Source organism: Oryzias latipes, chromosome 12 (genome assembly GCF_053564925.1).
Source record: "Oryzias latipes strain Hd-rR chromosome 12, Olatipes_Hd-rR_3.1".
In the NCBI taxonomy this organism is placed as follows: domain Eukaryota; kingdom Metazoa; phylum Chordata; class Actinopteri; order Beloniformes; family Adrianichthyidae; genus Oryzias; species Oryzias latipes.
This window is the reverse complement of record NC_136248.1, coordinates 6,375,061-6,393,886: the sequence shown is the minus strand read 5'-3', so window position 1 is coordinate 6,393,886 and position 18,826 is coordinate 6,375,061. Positions and strand designations below refer to the sequence as shown.

Here is an 18,826-nt window from a genome sequence, read left to right as displayed (position 1 = left end):
CTGGGATCACTCGAGCTCTCATACCCCTCGACTGCATAAAGGTGGTGGGGAGCTGTACTCCAAGAGAGATTGGAGTAGAGCTGCTGCTCCAACACATCAATAGGAGCCAGTTGAGGTGGGTCGGGGATCTAGTCCGGATGCCTCTCGGATGCCTCCCTGGGGAGGTGTTCAGGGTATGTCCTACTGGGTGGAGGCCCCGGGGAAGACCCAGGACACGCTGGAGAGACTACGTCTGTCGGGTGACCTGGGAACGCCTCAGTAACCCCCCCAGAGGAAACGGCCATAGCGAGGGAAGTCTGGGCGTCTTTGCTTAGACTGCTGCCCCGCGACCCGGTCCCAGATGAGCGGAAGAGGATGGATGGATCAAATCAAATCAAACTTTATTTATAAAATAGCGATTCGCTTGCATTGCGAAGCTCGAAGCGCTTTAACATAAAAAAACCCACACAATATTACACTAAAAACCCAACCCACCCTTCACCCTTCCCACTCCCCTCCGTTAAAACATACGACCCATGACCCCACAAACAATGAATACTGATAAAAGTAACTTCTAAAAGAAATGTAAGGCTTGGCTCTGCTGTAAGGAAACAGGATTTGGGAATCTTTTCACACCAGGAGTCAGCTCTGCTGTAGGAACATCGCCACAGTGCCCACCCAGACCGGGACAACAAGGGGTCCAATTCACGTCCGGGAGGCTGCAATGTTAAACTCCAGCTGCCCCAGCAAGGGCGACAACCGCGGCAACAACCACCAACCAAGCCGACAAGCCCTGGAGGAAAAGATCTCCACAAGAAACACTGGAGCTAAAATCATGACAGAATACTAAAATTAAAGACGTAAGATGAATATAAAAACATAAAATTGAGAATAAGATGCATAAAATAAAATTAAATAGATAAAATAGCCTATACTAAAACTAATTGAATAAATAAGCATCTAAAAGCTAAATTAATTAAATCTTGAGCCTCTTCTTAAAAACCTCTACAGCATGTGTCAAACTCAAGGCCCGAGGGCCAAATGAGGCCAGCGAGAGCATAAAAGTTTTCAATTTCTTAAAATAAAAATAAAAATTGTTGTATATTTATTCATATCTGGGGGGAATTGGACTTGAAACATCGGATTGGGCAACTATACATTAGGACTTAAACACTGTCGATATATTCTAACCTGACAGAATCAAATTTAAAAGAATTTATGTTAGAGTAACAAGCAAACATATGTTTTCTATGCAACTGTAATTGTCACTTTAAAAAGTTAGAATAAATAAATAAATGAGTTATTTAACATTAAGGAGTAGTTACGTTTATTTTCATTACATTTAGTAACATGCATAAGTTATATCTGGCCCTTTGAGGACAGCCACTATGCTGATGTGGCCCTCAGTGAAAATGAGTTTGACACCCCTGCTGTACAGGATGGATGGATGATAGATGGATGGATGGTTGGATGGATGGAGTGGGACTTTAAGATCACTTTCACTAAACATTATGATTAATGTTCCTAATTATTCTCTAGGCCACCTTTAGAACATGCTGTCATCTTAAACTTTAGGCACTTTTCTCTTTATCATGTATAGCTCAAAGCAGATTCTTTCATCCAAAGTGACCTTTTTACTTTGATCGTTAGATTTGATGTTTTGCTCAAGCAAACTGGCTGAAGGTCTGCTCCACTCGTTCATGATGCTGTCTGCTCATAAGCAGCTTTGGACGTCTGCTGGGACAGAGGGATTTTCCTCAACATGTACTTTAAAACACTTCTTTCTGTTCTCTTTGGACCATTGCAGCCTATTTTATTTATTTATTTATTTAACCAGATAAGCTATTAAGAACATGTACTTACAATAACAAACCTAAACTAACAGAATCCAGCCACATGAAACTCTGACTACAGAGGAGTATACTGTTTGTGGTTTCCTTCCTCTCTTGCAATAAGCTTAAACGTCACACAAAAATCACTACTTTATCGAAAAAAATGTAGTTTGCTTATTCGGATGAATGGATCTGTAATCCACCTGCCGCTCTATGGCTGAGAGTCCTGGATTTCATTCAGCTCTAAGCTGCTTGTGTGTCTGTTATGATGCACAACATCCGTGATGTTTTCACATGCAACAACCAAAAGAAAAGTCCCACACGGAATCAGCCTTCGGGCAAGTAAAGATAGTAACACGTTAATGTCCCATAAACAGTTCATTTGTTATAATAGTAGCAGTATCACTATAAGGTGTTTTGAGTAAAGGCATTACTGCCTCTGCCTCTGGCTCGTCTCTGCTCTGTACCTGGCCGTGTACCTCGTCTCTACTACTGCTCCTACACCTGGCTGTGGATCCTGTCTCTGGCTCGACTCCGCGCCCCCGGCCGTCCCCCCAACTTTGGCTGGATGAAGCTCGTCTGCTGGACTTTAAATGTGTAGTTGTAGAGTTAGATAAGTTAATTCTTCTCTAAGAGTTCTGGTACATCGCCTGTCCGTCCTGGGGGAGGATCCCTCCTTCATGGGGACACCCCTGAGGTTTTTTCATTTTTTCTGGAGTCCGTTTTTTTTAGGAGTTTTTGCTTGCTGCGAAGGGGGGTCCAAGGGCAGGGATGCCAGTATAGCTTAGTCTGTTTGTTAGTTCAATTTAACATTTTCCTATTGAATTCTATGAATTCATGATCCTTTTGATTTTATGTTTAACTTTTTCAATTACCTATACGAAAGCCCATTGAGACGACTGTTGTTGTGAATTTGGGCTATGCAAATAAAATTGAATTGAATTATTGAGCAACTCTATTTATAACTGAAGCACATTAAAGACAACCGTCTGTTTCAAAAGTGTCTTTTAATCTTGATAATGCTGTTTTAACCATAATTAAAAAAAACTCTTGTTTTCTTATACATAAATTCTGCAGAGCGGCAATAGTTCATAAGAAGTAAATTGTGGGCGGGACCGTTGGCACGGAGGACCCCCTCCCACTTCCTCTTCCCGTTTCTCAGAAATGGGAGCAGGGAGCTTGTGGCCTAGTTGGCGTGTTTTCAAACGGCATTTTTTCATTTGCTCATGATTCACAACAGTTTGAATGAAGAAAAAAACTCAGAAATGCTATTTTTTTTAGCTAAATCCTCATAAAAATGCCTCAAGAACATTTTAAAAACCTCATTGGAGTGGGTCTTTAAGTAAAAAGGGTTTGGAAACATTGAAATAATTCTGTGATTCTTTGATTGAACTCACTGATTCTGTGCTGATGTCAGTCTTCAGCTGTGAATCAGTGCTGCCCAAACAGATGACGTGATAAATTGTACTTAGTGTATTGACAATACATAGATGTAGTAACTAATTTTGGTGTGTTTGGTAGACACGTGCTTTCGTACAGGAAGTTGTCCTCAGGAGTCTTGGTTTAGTAAACCTGTGGGTCCTCGTTTTAAAATGACCTCTTCTGCTTTTGTGCAGGTGTGAGCCGGGCGGAGGTGCAGAGCAGCAATCATGGTTGCCCTGTCGCTTAAGATCGGTGTGGGAAATGTAGTGAAGACCATGCAGTTTGAGCCCTCCACCATGGTCTACGACGCCTGTCGCATCATCAGGGAGCGGGTTCCCGAGGCCCAACTGGGACAGCGTGAGTTTCCTCTGCTATGTGTCGTGCATGTCAACTCCAGCAACACGCACAAACACACACACGGGACTTAATCAAAGAAAAAGTTGCATCAAAATTGTGATATTTCTCTGAAATATCCAGGTAACAATCATGTTAGGAAGGTACAATACATTTTTTTATTATAGTAAAAGAAACCTCTAGTTTGGATTCATACTAATGCAGTTAAAAGAATACATGGAAATGTTTAAAAAACATTGATCGTGTACAGTGTTCCCTCATTTATCATAAGAGTTTAGTTCTAAAAATAACCCATTTCAGGCTGCAAAACCCCTCACTGCACACTTTATTTACTTTTCTCACTTGTTTAAACTCTCAAAGTTCAAACATTCAAAGAATAATTACAGAATGAACACAAAGGCCTGATATGAATCAAAGAATTATGTAAATTTGTCAGGATGAGCTCATTCTGTACAGGAGACATGGCCTGAAGAAGATTGATTGACAATGTCTCCAGCCAATCAGGACACAGTGCACAGTTTTAAAAAGGAAAAAAAAAAGCATTCAAAACTGCAAACATCATACAGAAAACACCTTATTGTGAGGAGAAAAGTTTGGTGAAGGGCAGGAGAGAAGCTTTTCTTTACGGTCTGCTGTATAAACTACTTTAAATCTACAGTCATAATTTAATCTACCGTAGTCTCCTAGCTTCCTAACCAGTGACTTCAACCAGTCTGATGAGTTTTGTTGATCTTTTTTCTACAGTATTCCGTGTTTACCAAACAGTGATTATAATTTCCTGTTTTCATATATTGAAAGCTAATTGAAAGCAGTTTTATTTCATGGAGTTTAAGTGAAGTATTTTCAAATTTTAGTGCTTGAAAGTAAACACCCTGAAGTACTGGACCTTGAATAAGACTCATTGATACCATGGCAGGTGGTTCATGGGCTTCCATTCTTCTTCCTTACATCATGCTGTCTAACATCCTCTGTTCCCCATCCTGCTGTCAAACACCCTTTAAGAAATGTTTCTTTCAATCTGTTACTTTTTCACTTTTTAGGTGTGGTTTTCCTCTGAGAAGACTGAGTGAACTCTGTTAATTCTTCTCGCCCTTCCTGTCCTCCTCATCCTCAGAGAGTGAATGCTCTGTGGACTAAGGAGTGGCTAAGACCTCACCGGTGTTGCACTGCCGTATTCAGCTTCAATGACCGTGCACAGCTTGAGCCTAGAAACCGTCCGTGTTGAGTTGGAGCTGTTAAACAGAAGATTTTGGTCCCTAAAGTGCTTCCAAGCATAAACAGATACCTGTGGGATTTCAGAGTCGCTAAATAATCAGTTTTCTTTTGCCCCTGGCTATGTAAATCATGCCTTTTGACAGCTGCGATTTCAACACAAAAAGTATGCTTTACCTGTTCCAGCACGCTCCTCATTTCATATCTGCAGAGCAAGAAGCCCAAATGCGCAACTCTTTGTCTTTGTTTGTGGGAACCACTCATTTTCTACTGATTAAATAAACACATTCTTTGTTTTTCCTATTGATTTTTTTTGGTTAAAACTAGAATTATCAGTACTAGATGCAATCAAAAACATTTCTTTTCTGAACTCTGAATTGCTTTTGTTCTGAAAGGTGCATACTCTGTGATCACCTTTGCAAGAAAAATTTCTACCAGAGAGACCATTTTGTGTTAAACCAGCATAAATCTTGACGTGACAGTTGAATGTTTTTGTCTTTAGCTCCACACTAACTTCTGCTTGTTCTTGTAGCCAATGACTATGGCCTGTTTTTGTCTGATGAAGACCCAAAGAAAGGCATCTGGTTGGAAGCAGGAAAGGCTCTGGACTACTACATGTTAAGGAACGGGGTAAGTCACGCTGAGAAGCTGACTCCAAACGAGAACGCATTTGAATGAACTTAGTGTTTCTTTTTTTTTTTGGCCATATTCTTTTTATTCAATTTTCATTACAGTGAAAAAAAATCCGAAACAGATTTTACATTTCACTCGATTCAGCCATTCCAACAATTGCAAATTTTATCCACAGTATTTAGGTAATGCCTTCTCTTTTTCCTAGTCTAATTTTAACCCCCCACCCCGCCCCACCCCAAGGACAAGAGTGCAATGTTTCATCTTTTACATGGGAGATACAGGACTAAGAAAAAGTCTTATGCGGCTTGTGACACCGGCAGATACAGACCGCTAAAACAAACGTTACTGTGATTATGCTAACTCCTGACCTTGTTAGTAACATGTAAAAAAAAACGACTGCTACTCTGTAGCTGCGTTATTCATAATATCCCCAACCAAACTTCATGATGTGACTTCAGCATCAGCAAGCACACCCAGAATGAATCCATCTATAAGTGGGTTTGGATTATAATTAATTATAATTTTTTTTATTTTTTTATATTAAGGCTTTCAAGTGCACCTTCTAGTGCAGAAAATATGGTGTTAATACCAGGCGATAAGCAAACAACAAAATACCCTTAAATGGAGTTCTATTCATGCCAAATCTTTTAAGCAATCCTTTCTGTATTTCAGGGAAAAGAAAGAACTTGCAAGAGAATAATTTCCAGCGGCGCAAACAATACATGTTTCTGCGAATGCATTTAAAGATTTGGCACAGCTATAACTCCTTCCCCCTAAAGCACTCGTCAGGAAAAAGGGCTGTAGTTCCAGGACTAACTGCCCTGCATGTTCATGCTCATCAGCTCTGCAGATATCTCATTGTCACATGTTTGAATCCATAGTCGGGGCAGGATAATGAGTAAAGCATGCTGGGAAACGGGTCCTGCAGGAGTGAAAAACTGCTTTAGATGACTTCACTTGATTAAAAGTCCTGATTCACCAGGATGTGGGGAAACAAGAGGGCTGACAGAGGCCAACAAAAACTGCTTCGGATACGTGACCCTGTTCTCCTCACTGTTGGATTGATTTTGTTTTTATCTTTGACACTTAAAATTCCTTTAAACATGAATTTACGAATAACAAAACGGATTTAACCAACCAAACTGTCAATAGAGCTGTGTATTTTATTCATTTGCTGAATTAAATTAAAGTTTAACAAACAAAATATGTGTCTGTTTGGATTGTGCGTATTTGTTATAAATGCTGATTCAGGGCGGAGCAATAGTGGAGATATATGAAAGAAGTTCCCGGTTCAAATCCCAGCTGGGTCTTTTCTGTGTGGAGTTTGTGTGTGTGCGTCCCGGGCGCTCCAGCTTCCTCCCACAGTCCAAAAACATGTCTTTCATAGTTTCAACAGGAAAGATCTGGTATTTATTCACTAAGGTACTGTACAGGACAAGTAAAAATTAAATTAAAATAAATAAAGACATTGTAACATTTTAATGTATTAATGGACATTTAATGCAGTTTTGTCTGGAAAGCGGGAGATTGTTAGTATCAACCTCACTCTGACACAAAAACACTAAAAACAAAGCAGAAAGCAGTTCAGCTCCTAGCAAAATGTAGTCTATTTAAATATACTACAAGTGTACTTATGCTCTATGTTAAAAGTGACACAATATACTTGGATGTTTACTTTTCAATGTACTATGTGGTGGACCAGCACAGGCGTACTTGTGGCTATATAGGTAGTAGTGTTGCCTCAGGATCCACTCTGGATTAAGCTCATTGCCCCCCCTGGGAGGTCCCACACCCAGCCTACTGAGCCATCCACATTTAATCTAAAAAAGTATTCAGTTAGTGCACGTCCTTCACTACTCATGCATGGCCTATAGTAGACTTATAATCAAGTATCTGTAGTAAAATAAACTTCAAGTGTGCTACTTTTTGCTTAGGGAGCTTTTGAATGTGAGCTTGATCTACTCTCCTCTGATAGGACACTTTGGACTACAAGAAGAAGCAGAGGCCTCTGAAGATCCGAATGCTGGACGGCACCGTGAAGACCGTCATGGTGGACGACTCTAAGATCGTCAGTGACATGCTCATGACCATCTGTGCCCGGATCGGTCAGTCTGTGTCGCTCAGTCTTTTCCTGAGCTCTGAATGTCTGTTAACCCTTCCCAAACTGGGATGTTGTTCCCATGCAGGTTTTTGTTTAATTTAGTTTTTACTTTGACCCGCATGTGATGTAAATAGAAAGTGTGACCTGCACTCACGATGATCTGTGCGCTACAGGCATCACAAACTATGATGAATACTCGCTGGTGCACGACATTGGCGAGGAGAAGAAAGAGGAGACCACGGGAACGCTGAAGAAGGACAAGACTCTGCTGAGAGATGACAAGAAGATGGAGAAGCTGAAGCAGAAGCTCCACACAGATGACGAGCGTGAGTGACCAGAGTCCGGCCTCCTAGTCTGCTGCAGTCCCCAACACTCATGTCTGCAAAGCTCACATGACCTTACATGTCTGACACCTGACAGAAACACTTCACGCAGCTTTGCTCTCACCAGTGGGAGACTTTAAGCTAATGACACAAAAACTGAAACAGCCGTCATGCAGACGTAGCATTTTCATCCATTTAGGAAACAAAAGTGACAATCTTTTTATAGACAACACAGGAATACATTTCATTGCAAAATTTAGAAAATCTGGTCAAAAATCTGCTGTTCTAGCAGCTGAAACTACAGTGCTGTGACTTTGACGTTTCCCTCCTGTTTATACCACAGACATAAAGTTGTAGATCTATACCTAGGAAATGCGTATTTAAATTATTTGCTGATTTTGTAGGTTTGCTCACTTAAAAACAAATGGGCAGTCTGTCATTTTAATGGAAGGTTCATTTGAACATCACAAAAGAAAATCAAGAAATTGACTTTAAATAATGTATGTAAAGTTATTTGCATTTTACTGAGAGATTAACCATGAAGAGTTCTGGTTCACACAGACCGGTTAGACTCTCCTGATCAACCTGTCACCTGAATTAAAGACACCTGTCCACAGAATCAGTCCAGCAGTTGGACTTTCCCACATGGAGAGACGAGAGAGAGAGAGAGAGAGAGAGCTTTCAGTGGATTTAAAGGAGAAGCTTGTAGACCTGCACAAGACCGGACTGGACTACAAAACCATCAGCAAGAAGCTGGAGGTTAAGGGGACAACTGTTGGTGCAACATGACCATCAATCCACCTTTAGGTCTGGGGCTCCAAACCAGATCTGACCTGGTGGGGTTTCCATGATCATGAGAGCGGTGAGAAATCGGCCTAAAACAACACGGCAGGAGTTAGTTGATGATCTCAAAGCAGCTGGAACCACAGTCACCAAGAAAACCATTATGAATACTTTACACTGCAACGGTTTAACATCTTTCAGAGCCTGCAAAGTCCGCCTGCTTAGGAAGACACATGTGCAGACCCGCCTGAAGTTTAACAATGAACAGCTTCACGATTAGAGAGAGATTAGGAGAAGGTGCTGTGGTCGGATGAGACCAAAACGGAGCTCTTTAGCATCAACTCAACCCGTCATGTTTGGAGGAAGAGAAATGCTGCCAATGACCCCAAGAACACCCTCCTAACTGTCAAGCATGGAGGTGGAAACATAATGATTTGAGGGTGTTTTTCTGTACAAGACTACTTCATCGTGTGGATGGGAGGATGGGCGGAGCCATGTACCGTCACATCCTGAGTGAGAACCTCCGTCCCTCCAATAGGAGGCTTAAAATGGGTGATGGATGGTTCTTCCAACAGGATCATGACCCAAAACAATCAGTCAAGACAACCAAGGCATGGCTGAAGAAGAAGCATATCAAGGTGTTGGAGTGGTCCAATCAGTCTCCGGACCTCAATCTTAGCTGAAGTTCAGAGTTGCTAAGCAACAGCCACCAAATCTGAATGATTTGGAAGTCATTTTGAAGAAGAGAGTGGAGGAAAACTCCATCTGACCTCTGTGCTGCTAATAAGGGTTATGCCACAAAGTACTAAGTCTTTCCAGCAAGAGGGTTCAAATACTTCTTTCCCTCAATGAAATGCAAATAAATGGATACAAATTCTTTACAGTGGATTTTTTCATTCTATTATTTTCCATCTCTCACAGTTCAAATGACGTTACCATCAGGATGACAGGCTCACTGTTAGTTTTAAGTGGACAAACCTACAATATCAGGATGGGATCAAAACCTTATTTCCTTCACCATATGTGTATTTGCACATGCCAGAACACAGTTTGATTGATGACCTGCATATAAATGTCATTGGTGAGCTCTTCTCACTGCTGTTTCTCCTTTAGTGAACTGGTTGGACCATGGCAGGACGCTGAGGGAACAGGGTGTGGAGGAGACAGAGATGTTGTTACTCAGGAGAAAGTTCTTCTACTCGGACCAGAACGTGGACTCAAGAGATCCCGTCCAGCTGAACCTGCTTTATGTTCAGGTTGTTCTTGTTGGCTGTGTGCTTGTAGAAGAAGTTCACACCTTCTAAGAAATCCTAAAATACTTTTTTAGTAATGCTTCATTCTCCTTGTGAACCTAACTTTTTGTTGTCTTCTGCTGTTTGTCCAGGCTCGAGATGACATTCTGAACGGCTCTCATCCAGTATCTTTTGACAAGGCCTGTGAGTTTGCAGGCTACCAGTGTCAAATCCAGTTTGGTGACCACAATGAGTCCAAACACAAGTCTGGATTCTTGGAGTAAGCTTCCGCTTCACATTTGCTGTCTTTGGTCGCACCTGTCATGCTGGATTCAACCACATTTGTCTTTTTCAGCCTAAAAGAGTTTCTTCCCAAAGAGTACATCAAGAACAAGGGAGAGAAAAAGATCTTCCAGGTGAGAAAAGTGATCCTGTCGCATCTCATTGCTTTAATTTTTTTCGTTTTTTTTCAAGTTGAAGGCATTCTCAAACAGATTAGAAGGTTTTTACATGCTGCTGCAGCTGCACAGCTACATGGAAACTCATTTATTTATTTATTTAGCACCTTTATAATATCATGGCATTAAGCAAAAGAAGAAAACAAAGAATAAAACTATTTTATTTACATTATGTACAACAGTTAAACCTGCAGGGAGGTGGAAGATCCCAGAGACATTGTGTAGTTTTGAGAGTAAAACCTTGTGACTGACGGCATCAAAGGCTTTGGAGAGATCCAAAAAACCTTCTATTGCAAATTCATTATTATTTTAATAAATCAGAGTAGACAGGATGTTTTCAGGATGCAGGGATCTGATTTGTGTCTGGTCTTTCTGTCCTCCAGGCGCATAAAAACTGTCAGAATATGACAGAGATTGAGGCCAAAGTCAGCTATGTGAAGCTGGCCCGCTCCCTGAAAACCTACGGTGTGTCGTTTTTTCTGGTGAAGGTAAGAGGAGCTTCATCATTAGACTGCTGACTAAATGAAGAGGGTAAAACAGGGAGGACAGATGATTCTCTCTTTTCAGTTGTGTTTGCTTTGATTGTGGGATTTTGACGTTATCTGTATCACAGCTCATTGCCTCCCGTAAATCAGCTGTAATTTCTTTTTTGAAAGGAATTACCTGTACTGAATATATAAATATATTTCACTTTGTGAAAGAAAAGTAAAAGTACTCAAGTTTAAAAGTCTTCTAGGAGGCCTGATCATTTCAAAATTATAGTTCTTCTAAAAGTAAAACATTTCCCATCTTCGTTTTGATCAAACTTCCTGTGTTTTTTTCCCTCTCCATCTTTATTTTTACCAGATGACCTTTTTAACCATCAGATAGTCATTAAATATGTGTTTTTAGCTCTTTTAGTTGTGATTTCATCAACAGAAACTGCTGATGCTGTGACAGTCAACTGCATTTTGCTGTCTCGCTCAGAGGTTTTCCTGTTATCTAGTTCCTTCCAGACAAACACACCCATTTCCACAAAGTTTTTTTGCGTTAAATGTATTTTAATACCAAATGCGGTGCAGACACTGTTTCCTCTTTATCAAAAAAAGAGTCTGCTGTCGAAATTTTTGTTATCTTCGTTGTTAAAATTAATCTTTCTGTTGCAATGTGCTGTGTGGAGTTGGAGATGGGGAGTCTCTGCTTCCTCTTTGCAACTCTGATGTGATGAGTGACAGTCTTTTTAACATTCCAATTTGAGGAGAATTTGAGAACCGCTTTCACTTTATTGCTGTGGTTCAATTGTTAGTAAATGGAGACCTTAGACTCCATAAATCAAATTGAGAAAAATGTGTTTTAATAGAATTTGTATTAGGTTTTCTGCAGCCATCTATTCATTCCTGCTCATTGTAAAATGAGATATTTCTTTTAGACCATTTGAAAATAACACAAAGAATGCTGATGTCAAGCTTTATTGTCATGTTGCAACATTCAAGCCATTTTGTTAAAAACTGTCTATAAAGATTCTGGTGCATTTTTTGTCCAACACAAATCTTACTAAAGACGTGATCAAAATCACAAAAACTGACAAAACTGTGCCAGAGGGCAGAAAACAGAGGCTAGAGCGCCATCCAGCAAAGCTTTGGCAGCACGGCAGCAACTATGGAAGGTTTCACATGTTTGATTGGAAAGAACATGATGGAACAGCTGACAATCTTTCAGAAACAGATCAGCATTATTTTTAAGATTAAGGATGGAAGACTGTCACGGAGGCTCAATGCATTCTGGGAAAGGCCATCTCTAAAACATAAAATCATATCAGGTTAGGCTGACATTTAGGATTTGAAGTGGATGCTCCTTGAACCCAGTGAACATACATCAAAGAATTGACAGACATTTTTACATTTTCTGGATTAAAATGTTTCAAATGCATTGATGAAATCCTCCCAAAATATCTTCTTTTATAAGATATAGTATCACTTATGATACGTCACCTGATTTGTACGTTTTTGCTCACAACAATGTTAGTTTAAGATGAAAAAAATATATTGACATGAGTGTTCAGGAAAAAAGCAACTTATTAAGTTACTTACTTACATTACTTACTACTGCCCCTAGTGGAATGATAATGGACTACAGGGCAGAAAACATGGACCATGTTATATTCAGTGGGTTTTAAGAAAAGTTTGGATCATGCTAATGAGATAGGGCTCTTAGAAATGTATGTATCTAGTATTATACAAATGGTGATGGGGTTAAATAACCTTTTTCACATGTTTGGGTTTATTTTAGATATATACAGTTACACAAGGGTTTCAGGATCACAGTCTCTGGGTATTTGAGGCAGCTGGAACTATTCTGTGGGTTTACTTTGCTGACAAAAACGTTTTTCCTTTTTAGTAAAAGAATAGCTCACAGAAAATGCACCAGAATAGCATTGAAGATCCATCTAACACACAACGCAGAGCTGTTACTGAAAGCCTGAGTTTAATTGTAGCATTAAAACCGTCCCTCTTTCTTATCTCTGTAGGAAAAGATGAAGGGAAAGAACAAGCTGGTGCCTCGTCTGCTGGGAATCACCAAGGAGTGCGTGATGAGGGTCGATGAAAAGACCAAGGAGGTGATCCAGGAGTGGAACTTGACCAACATCAAGCGCTGGGCAGCATCACCTAAGAGCTTCACTCTGGTAAGTTCCTCATCAGCTTTGAGCCTCCGTAATGCTGCCAATGGAACAAGTGGTGTTTGAAATGAAGCTGCTTAAAGATCGGCTGACGTCTATATGTTCATTTTTGTTTCGCAGACCATAACAAACCACATGCATCCTTTAAGAGCGTAAGACGCTGTCATGGTGCTACTGATCAGCAGGCCTTAATTAAAAACTGTCCTGTCAGCCTGTTTCTCCTGGAGCATTTAGACGCCAGTGTTTTAGAAGAAATCAACCAATTTGATTTCTGTTTGAAAATCAAACAAACTTGAAAGCACACCTCCATCTCAACAGAACATCTGTTGGTACAAGGGATTCAATTATTCGCTTGACAGAATTACAATGAAATAGGTTTAAAGTTACTTTAAAATGAGTTTAAGGCAAACAATGCATTGAAATGTCATTTTTTAAATATTATATAGTGATTTGCAACATACATTTGCAAAATGAATGGTCAAATTGCATATTAAATTGTAAATTGCAAATTGCATTGCCATTTGAATTATGGCATCAAAAACCCATGACAATTTAAAATGCCAATGATTTTGTTTTTATTTAATGTTTTCTTTTTAAAATTGTCATATTCAATTGTAATTTTTAATATTGAATTCTGAATTCAAAAATGTATTTTCATAGTCTATGCCTGACTTGCATATTTAATTGAGAATTGCATATTACTTTGAATTATGGGTGAAAAAGACTTTTATTGAAACCATTAATTGTCCTCTATTGTTATCAGATGTGTTGTCATGGTTACACATACTGGTAGGCTTGGTACGGCTTGTCAGCTGGATTGATTCAATTATCAGTAAGCTCACCTGTAAGGTAAAGGAGGAGATGAAAATTTGGGTAGAGATGATTTTTGTTTACAGCAGTTACACGCAATGATTTTGTTTATTTTTTACATATTCTCAAGTGTTCATGTTTCTTCCAACAATCCACAGAAGCTCCTGTATTCGTTCCACTTCAAATGAATCAAACATGCTGAAAACCAGACGGATTGTACCTTATCTTGATGAGTGGCAGCACGCCATGCAATGAGGACAATGAGACACTGCTTCTCTGGCAAAGCAGCAAAAAGAGGGAATTGTTGTCTCCCATGTTACTATGGCCCGCAGCAGCAGTCACTAACTGCAAGGACCGTATTGTTTTCGCAGTTGGAAAAAAGTCACCAAAATGTGCACACACCTAGGATACATCGAAAATGAATTTTCAACTGAGTGAAGACCCCCCCAATGACATCACGGCAAGCGATTCCAAAAATAACGAATGGGCCGAAAATTGCTGATAGTGCCAAAAAAATATATATCAAAATGCAGTTATGAAACCAAAACACTGGGCTGCACGGTGGCACAGTGGTTAGCACTCTTGCCTCACAGCAAGAAGGCTAACCACTAGGTTCAAGTCCCGGCTGGGGGACCTGAAAAAGAACATCAATGGGGGACCTTTCTGTGTGGAGTTTGCATGTTCTCCCCGTGCATGTGTGGGTTTTCTCCGGGGACTCCAGCTTCCTCCCACTGTCCAAAAACATGCTTCATAGGTTAATTGGTCACTCCAAATTCTCCATAGGTGTAAATGTGAGTGTGCACGGGTGTGTGATTGTGGCCCTGCCACGGGCTGGCGACCTGTCCAGCATGTCCCAAGCCTTCTCCCATAAGTGGCCGGGATAGGCTCCAGCAGCCCCGTGACTCCGAAAGGAACAAACGGAAGAAGATGAATGAATGAATTAAAGAGCTTTGACTAGCATTAATCAAAGGTGGGCGATGAAAGCGGCGGTGCTGCTTAGAGGTGGACGGCGAACGGAGCGGTGGTGCGTAGAGGTGGGCGTGGAGAGCGGTACGCCTGCGGGACATACAACGCCGCTTGTGGCTTTAATTCTTCCCTGATTTTTTTTCTTCCTTTACATTATATTATTAGGTGTAACTTCATGTTGAAGAGGTTGGGGTATAAGTTAAGATTCTTCATGCCGACAGGGTCATGGTAACCAGCAGTGACAACAATCGTTTAAATGAAAAACATATTCTCTGTGGGTCAATAAAAACTATAGATGTGCCTACATGTGTTGCAGAAACATAAACCTTCCCGTTTCGTGTTGATGAGTGTATTCTGTTGCAGAGCAGCTCATAACAGCACAGCTGTCTTCTCACTTTCTGAACTGTCTGAACTTGATGGGGCTTGAACTCTTTTCTTGTCAGGACTTTGGAGACTACCAGGATGGTTACTACTCCGTGCAGACCACTGAGGGAGAGCAGATTGCTCAGCTTATTGCCGGTTACATTGACATCATCCTCAAAAAGGTCAGGCTCTGTACCAAAATTAAAGATTTAGAGGCTCTTAGAAAAAGATTGCTCAAACATTCTGTAAATTTATCAAATTTGGTGGTAAACTGTAATAGGATTTCTGTTGTTTTTGTAAAGCCTGCAGTCATATTCTTCTGAAGGCCTTGTCACACTGCTGCTACATACAATTTGCGCATATTGCATGGATGAAAATTGGTTCTATGTGAATATACGTTTAAGAAGTGAGAAAGGTTGTGGTTCTTTACGTTAAATTTGAACAGATGTATCAAATATAAACCACATTAAAACCACAGAGGAAGTATGAATAACCCACCCAAAGAACATGTGCTTCATTGAATTTCTTCACTTGGACATTCAGAGCACTGAGCAGAAACGCATGGCGTCAGCACCATGGTCAGCGCCTGTCGCGGGCCCTCGCGAGGCTTTGTTTTAATTCAACAGGTCCGGTCCGCACCAGTTCTAGGTCAGCTGCTAGGTGGTGGCCGAGGCTGTACTCGGTCCCCTCCCGCACCCTGCGCCGGACACCACCCCGCTAGAGACCTGACCCCCCGTCCGAGCGCAGGAGACCCCCACTCGGTATAGACAGGGGTAAAAGATCGGCCTATTTATACAACCGTCACACAAGATGCCAATCGTGCATGAACCGTGTGTGATTATTCCGCTGTTTATATGCAATTTTTCAGTGATTCATGCGTCAATTACGTTACTTTAACGTGATATGTTCGCCGTATACGCGACATGAAGGTTATTCATCAGGAGTACACGTGTAAAAATTCCGTCAGACATACGTGGAACGGTCATCGAAAGTCACAAATTTGCGTAGGCTTCTTGCAAGAATCGCGCACAACTGCGTATAATACGAATGACAAACACAAGATACACTTACGCATGTATGTATATCACAAATGTGTCACGAAAGACCCAAATGTCCTCATTGGACAATGCACAGATTGTAGGTAGCAGCAGTGGGACACAGCCTTAACACAAGATTTTCTTCTGTGTGGTGAATCCCAACTCTGCTTTTTTTAACACAGAAAAAGAGCAAAGACCACTTCGGCATGGAAGGAGATGAAGAGTCAACCATGCTGGAAGACTCTGTGTCACCCAAAAAGTGAGAGCGCCGCTGGAGCCCTGAGCCGTTCTGTCATAAAAGCATTTCTGTTCTGTTTTGACTGATGGAATTCAAGGGAATACAGGGAGTTCACATGCATGATTCAATTCCCATGTGGTCACTCCACAAGGATTCAATGACCTCTGGAAATGATCCAAATATTTAGCCTTTTTCAACCAGAGGGGAAGCCATGAAGATAGGTTAAAAGCGACAGGCCTTTTCCTTTGGGTTTACTTTGGTTAAACAGAATTATCCATTTCTTTTTACAGTCAGTGTTTTCCTGCTGAAAGCTCTTTATGCACATGCCAAACATATGAATGGGTCTTCTGGGAGTATACAGTTGGTTTCACAAATATTTACCTTTCTTTGTTTCATTATACATGCCGCACTTCTAAAATAATCCTACCAGCCTTCAAAAATCAGCTGTTATTCATAACGTAGCTGCATGTCTTGTTTCCATCAGCCAGAAGGGATGACAGGTTGGTCAAAATCAGATCTGCAGAGATGTTCTCTCTGACTTCACTGACTTCCTTTGGCTCCATGCATCAGATCCACAGCCCTCCACAATCCCTTTCTCCGCATTCTTTAACCACAGGGGTTGATGGTTAATGCCGAAAAGGATCACAAGCTAATGCCTGAAAAAAAACTGACCTTTACAGTTGCGTACAGGCTGTCTGCAGGCAACAAGTAGGCAAACTCATACGGCGCAAGCACTTAATCTTTAAGAAAAAGCCAAAATATTCATACATTTCTTTTCTAAAGGTTGCAGCAGGGAATCAGATGAGATGATTAGATGAGACGCAGGCATGTTGTACAGATTTTTTATTTTTTTCATAACCCCCCTGAACCCTGCACACTGTGCTCCGTTGTGCGCTCCATGCTAGGAGTCTGATTGTTATAAATGAGGAAATTAGACAGAGTGGAGTTTGTGTGGGTGTACTGCAGGTGTCCTATGTTTACTTACGTGTCACGTGTTCACCCTGTGCGTGCAGCATTTGCATGCAGTCAGTAAGGAGACTGGCGTGCTGTTGAAAGGGCACCATCGACACCATCACAACACAAAACGGTGGAAGAAACCACTCGCCTCCCTTCAAATGGAACTTTCTGAGCTTTTTCCAAACACCATCACGGGACATTTCTGGCAGCAGGAACCTAGAATTAACTTAGAATGTGTGACTCGCATCATTTTGGATGAAAGCATCTGCTAAATAACTAAATCAAATGGTCTAAAATAATCAATTTTATGGTGCACAACTTTATAACACATTTCAAAGTGTTACATAAGAGACTCTTAAGCATAACACACTGTCAAAACAAAAGAGTGCCTCTATGTTTGAACAAAGAATAGAAAGATTGTCTTCTGCTTTTCAAGGTGGAAGCGTTGTTGCAGTTTTCTCAATGCCATTTTTTTTCCAGGTCCACTGTTCTGCAGCAGCAGTTCAACAAGATGGGTAAGGTGGAGACGGGCTCGGTCGCTTTGCCGGCCATCATGCGTTCAGGAGCGGGAGGGCCAGAGAGCTTTCAGATGGGCTCCATGCCTCAAGCCAAGCAGCACATCACAAGTGGACAGATGCACAGAGGACACATGCCTCCACTGGTACCACACGTCCACCCCCCATCCTAACATGCTGCATGTGTTCTCTTTGAAACCTCATGTTCATGTTAGATTTCATTCTTCAGAAAACGCTTTGGCCTGATTTAGTTTTTGATCTATGGAGATCAGACCACCATTTGTTGGTTTGTGCTGTGTTTTTCCCCCAGATGTTGCTTCAGATCAGATAACTGAAGTGTAAATGGACCGAACAAAACCAGACAAAGTGATCTAAAAAGGAAAACATGGCTACCCTATCAAAAGAAAGCATTGAGTTTTCTTCAGAAATCCTTGTGTGACTGCAGTGAGATCTAACACACATGAGTGATTGATTTGTGTGTGTCCACAGACATCTGCGCAGCAGGCCCTCACAGGCACCATAAACTCCAGCATGCAGGCGGTTCAGGCTGCGCAGGCATCACTCGAGGACTTCGACACTCTGCCTCCGCTAGGAACCGATGCGGTGAGATATCCCAAACATTTTCCTCTCAGAAGCGTCCCAATGAGGGGAATCGTAGTTAAGATTATGCTGTTTATAGCCCAAATCAAACAATCTATGTGTTTTCTATGACATAGTTTCTGCAGAGCAGCAGTAATTAATCAGAATTGAACTACTATCACTGAGAGCTCTGTGTTCACACTCTCTCCCGCTAGCTTACTGCCTTTCACAACCCCAACCTGACATTACTAGTACAACAAAAATGGCGAGCAATATTGGCGCTATCCAGCCGTACAGTTTTTAGTCAGATGCCAGCTCAGATGAGGAAAATGGAGACGTCACAGATCTATTTTTCTGCAAGTGGATGCAAGTTTCT

General features: G+C 41.1%; 1 protein-coding gene across 2 annotated transcripts in view; it reads left to right on the top strand.

Moving 5' to 3' along the window:
- tln1 (talin 1) overlaps positions 1-18,826 on the top strand; it is a 77,138-nt gene that overhangs the window by 15,987 nt on the left and 42,325 nt on the right. For both annotated transcript variants that reach the window (XM_078955969.1, XM_011482023.3), the window contains exons 3-15: positions 3,428-3,590; positions 5,332-5,429; positions 7,408-7,537; positions 7,707-7,859; positions 9,753-9,895; positions 10,024-10,151; positions 10,227-10,287; positions 10,713-10,817; positions 12,836-12,991; positions 15,205-15,306; positions 16,344-16,420; positions 17,837-18,017; positions 18,361-18,474. In XM_078955969.1, the coding sequence (XP_078812095.1) occupies positions 3,461-3,590; positions 5,332-5,429; positions 7,408-7,537; positions 7,707-7,859; positions 9,753-9,895; positions 10,024-10,151; positions 10,227-10,287; positions 10,713-10,817; positions 12,836-12,991; positions 15,205-15,306; positions 16,344-16,420; positions 17,837-18,017; positions 18,361-18,474 (1,578 nt within the window). In that variant the 5' untranslated portion in view covers positions 3,428-3,460. The remainder of the gene's footprint in view (positions 1-3,427; positions 3,591-5,331; positions 5,430-7,407; positions 7,538-7,706; positions 7,860-9,752; positions 9,896-10,023; positions 10,152-10,226; positions 10,288-10,712; positions 10,818-12,835; positions 12,992-15,204; positions 15,307-16,343; positions 16,421-17,836; positions 18,018-18,360; positions 18,475-18,826) is intronic.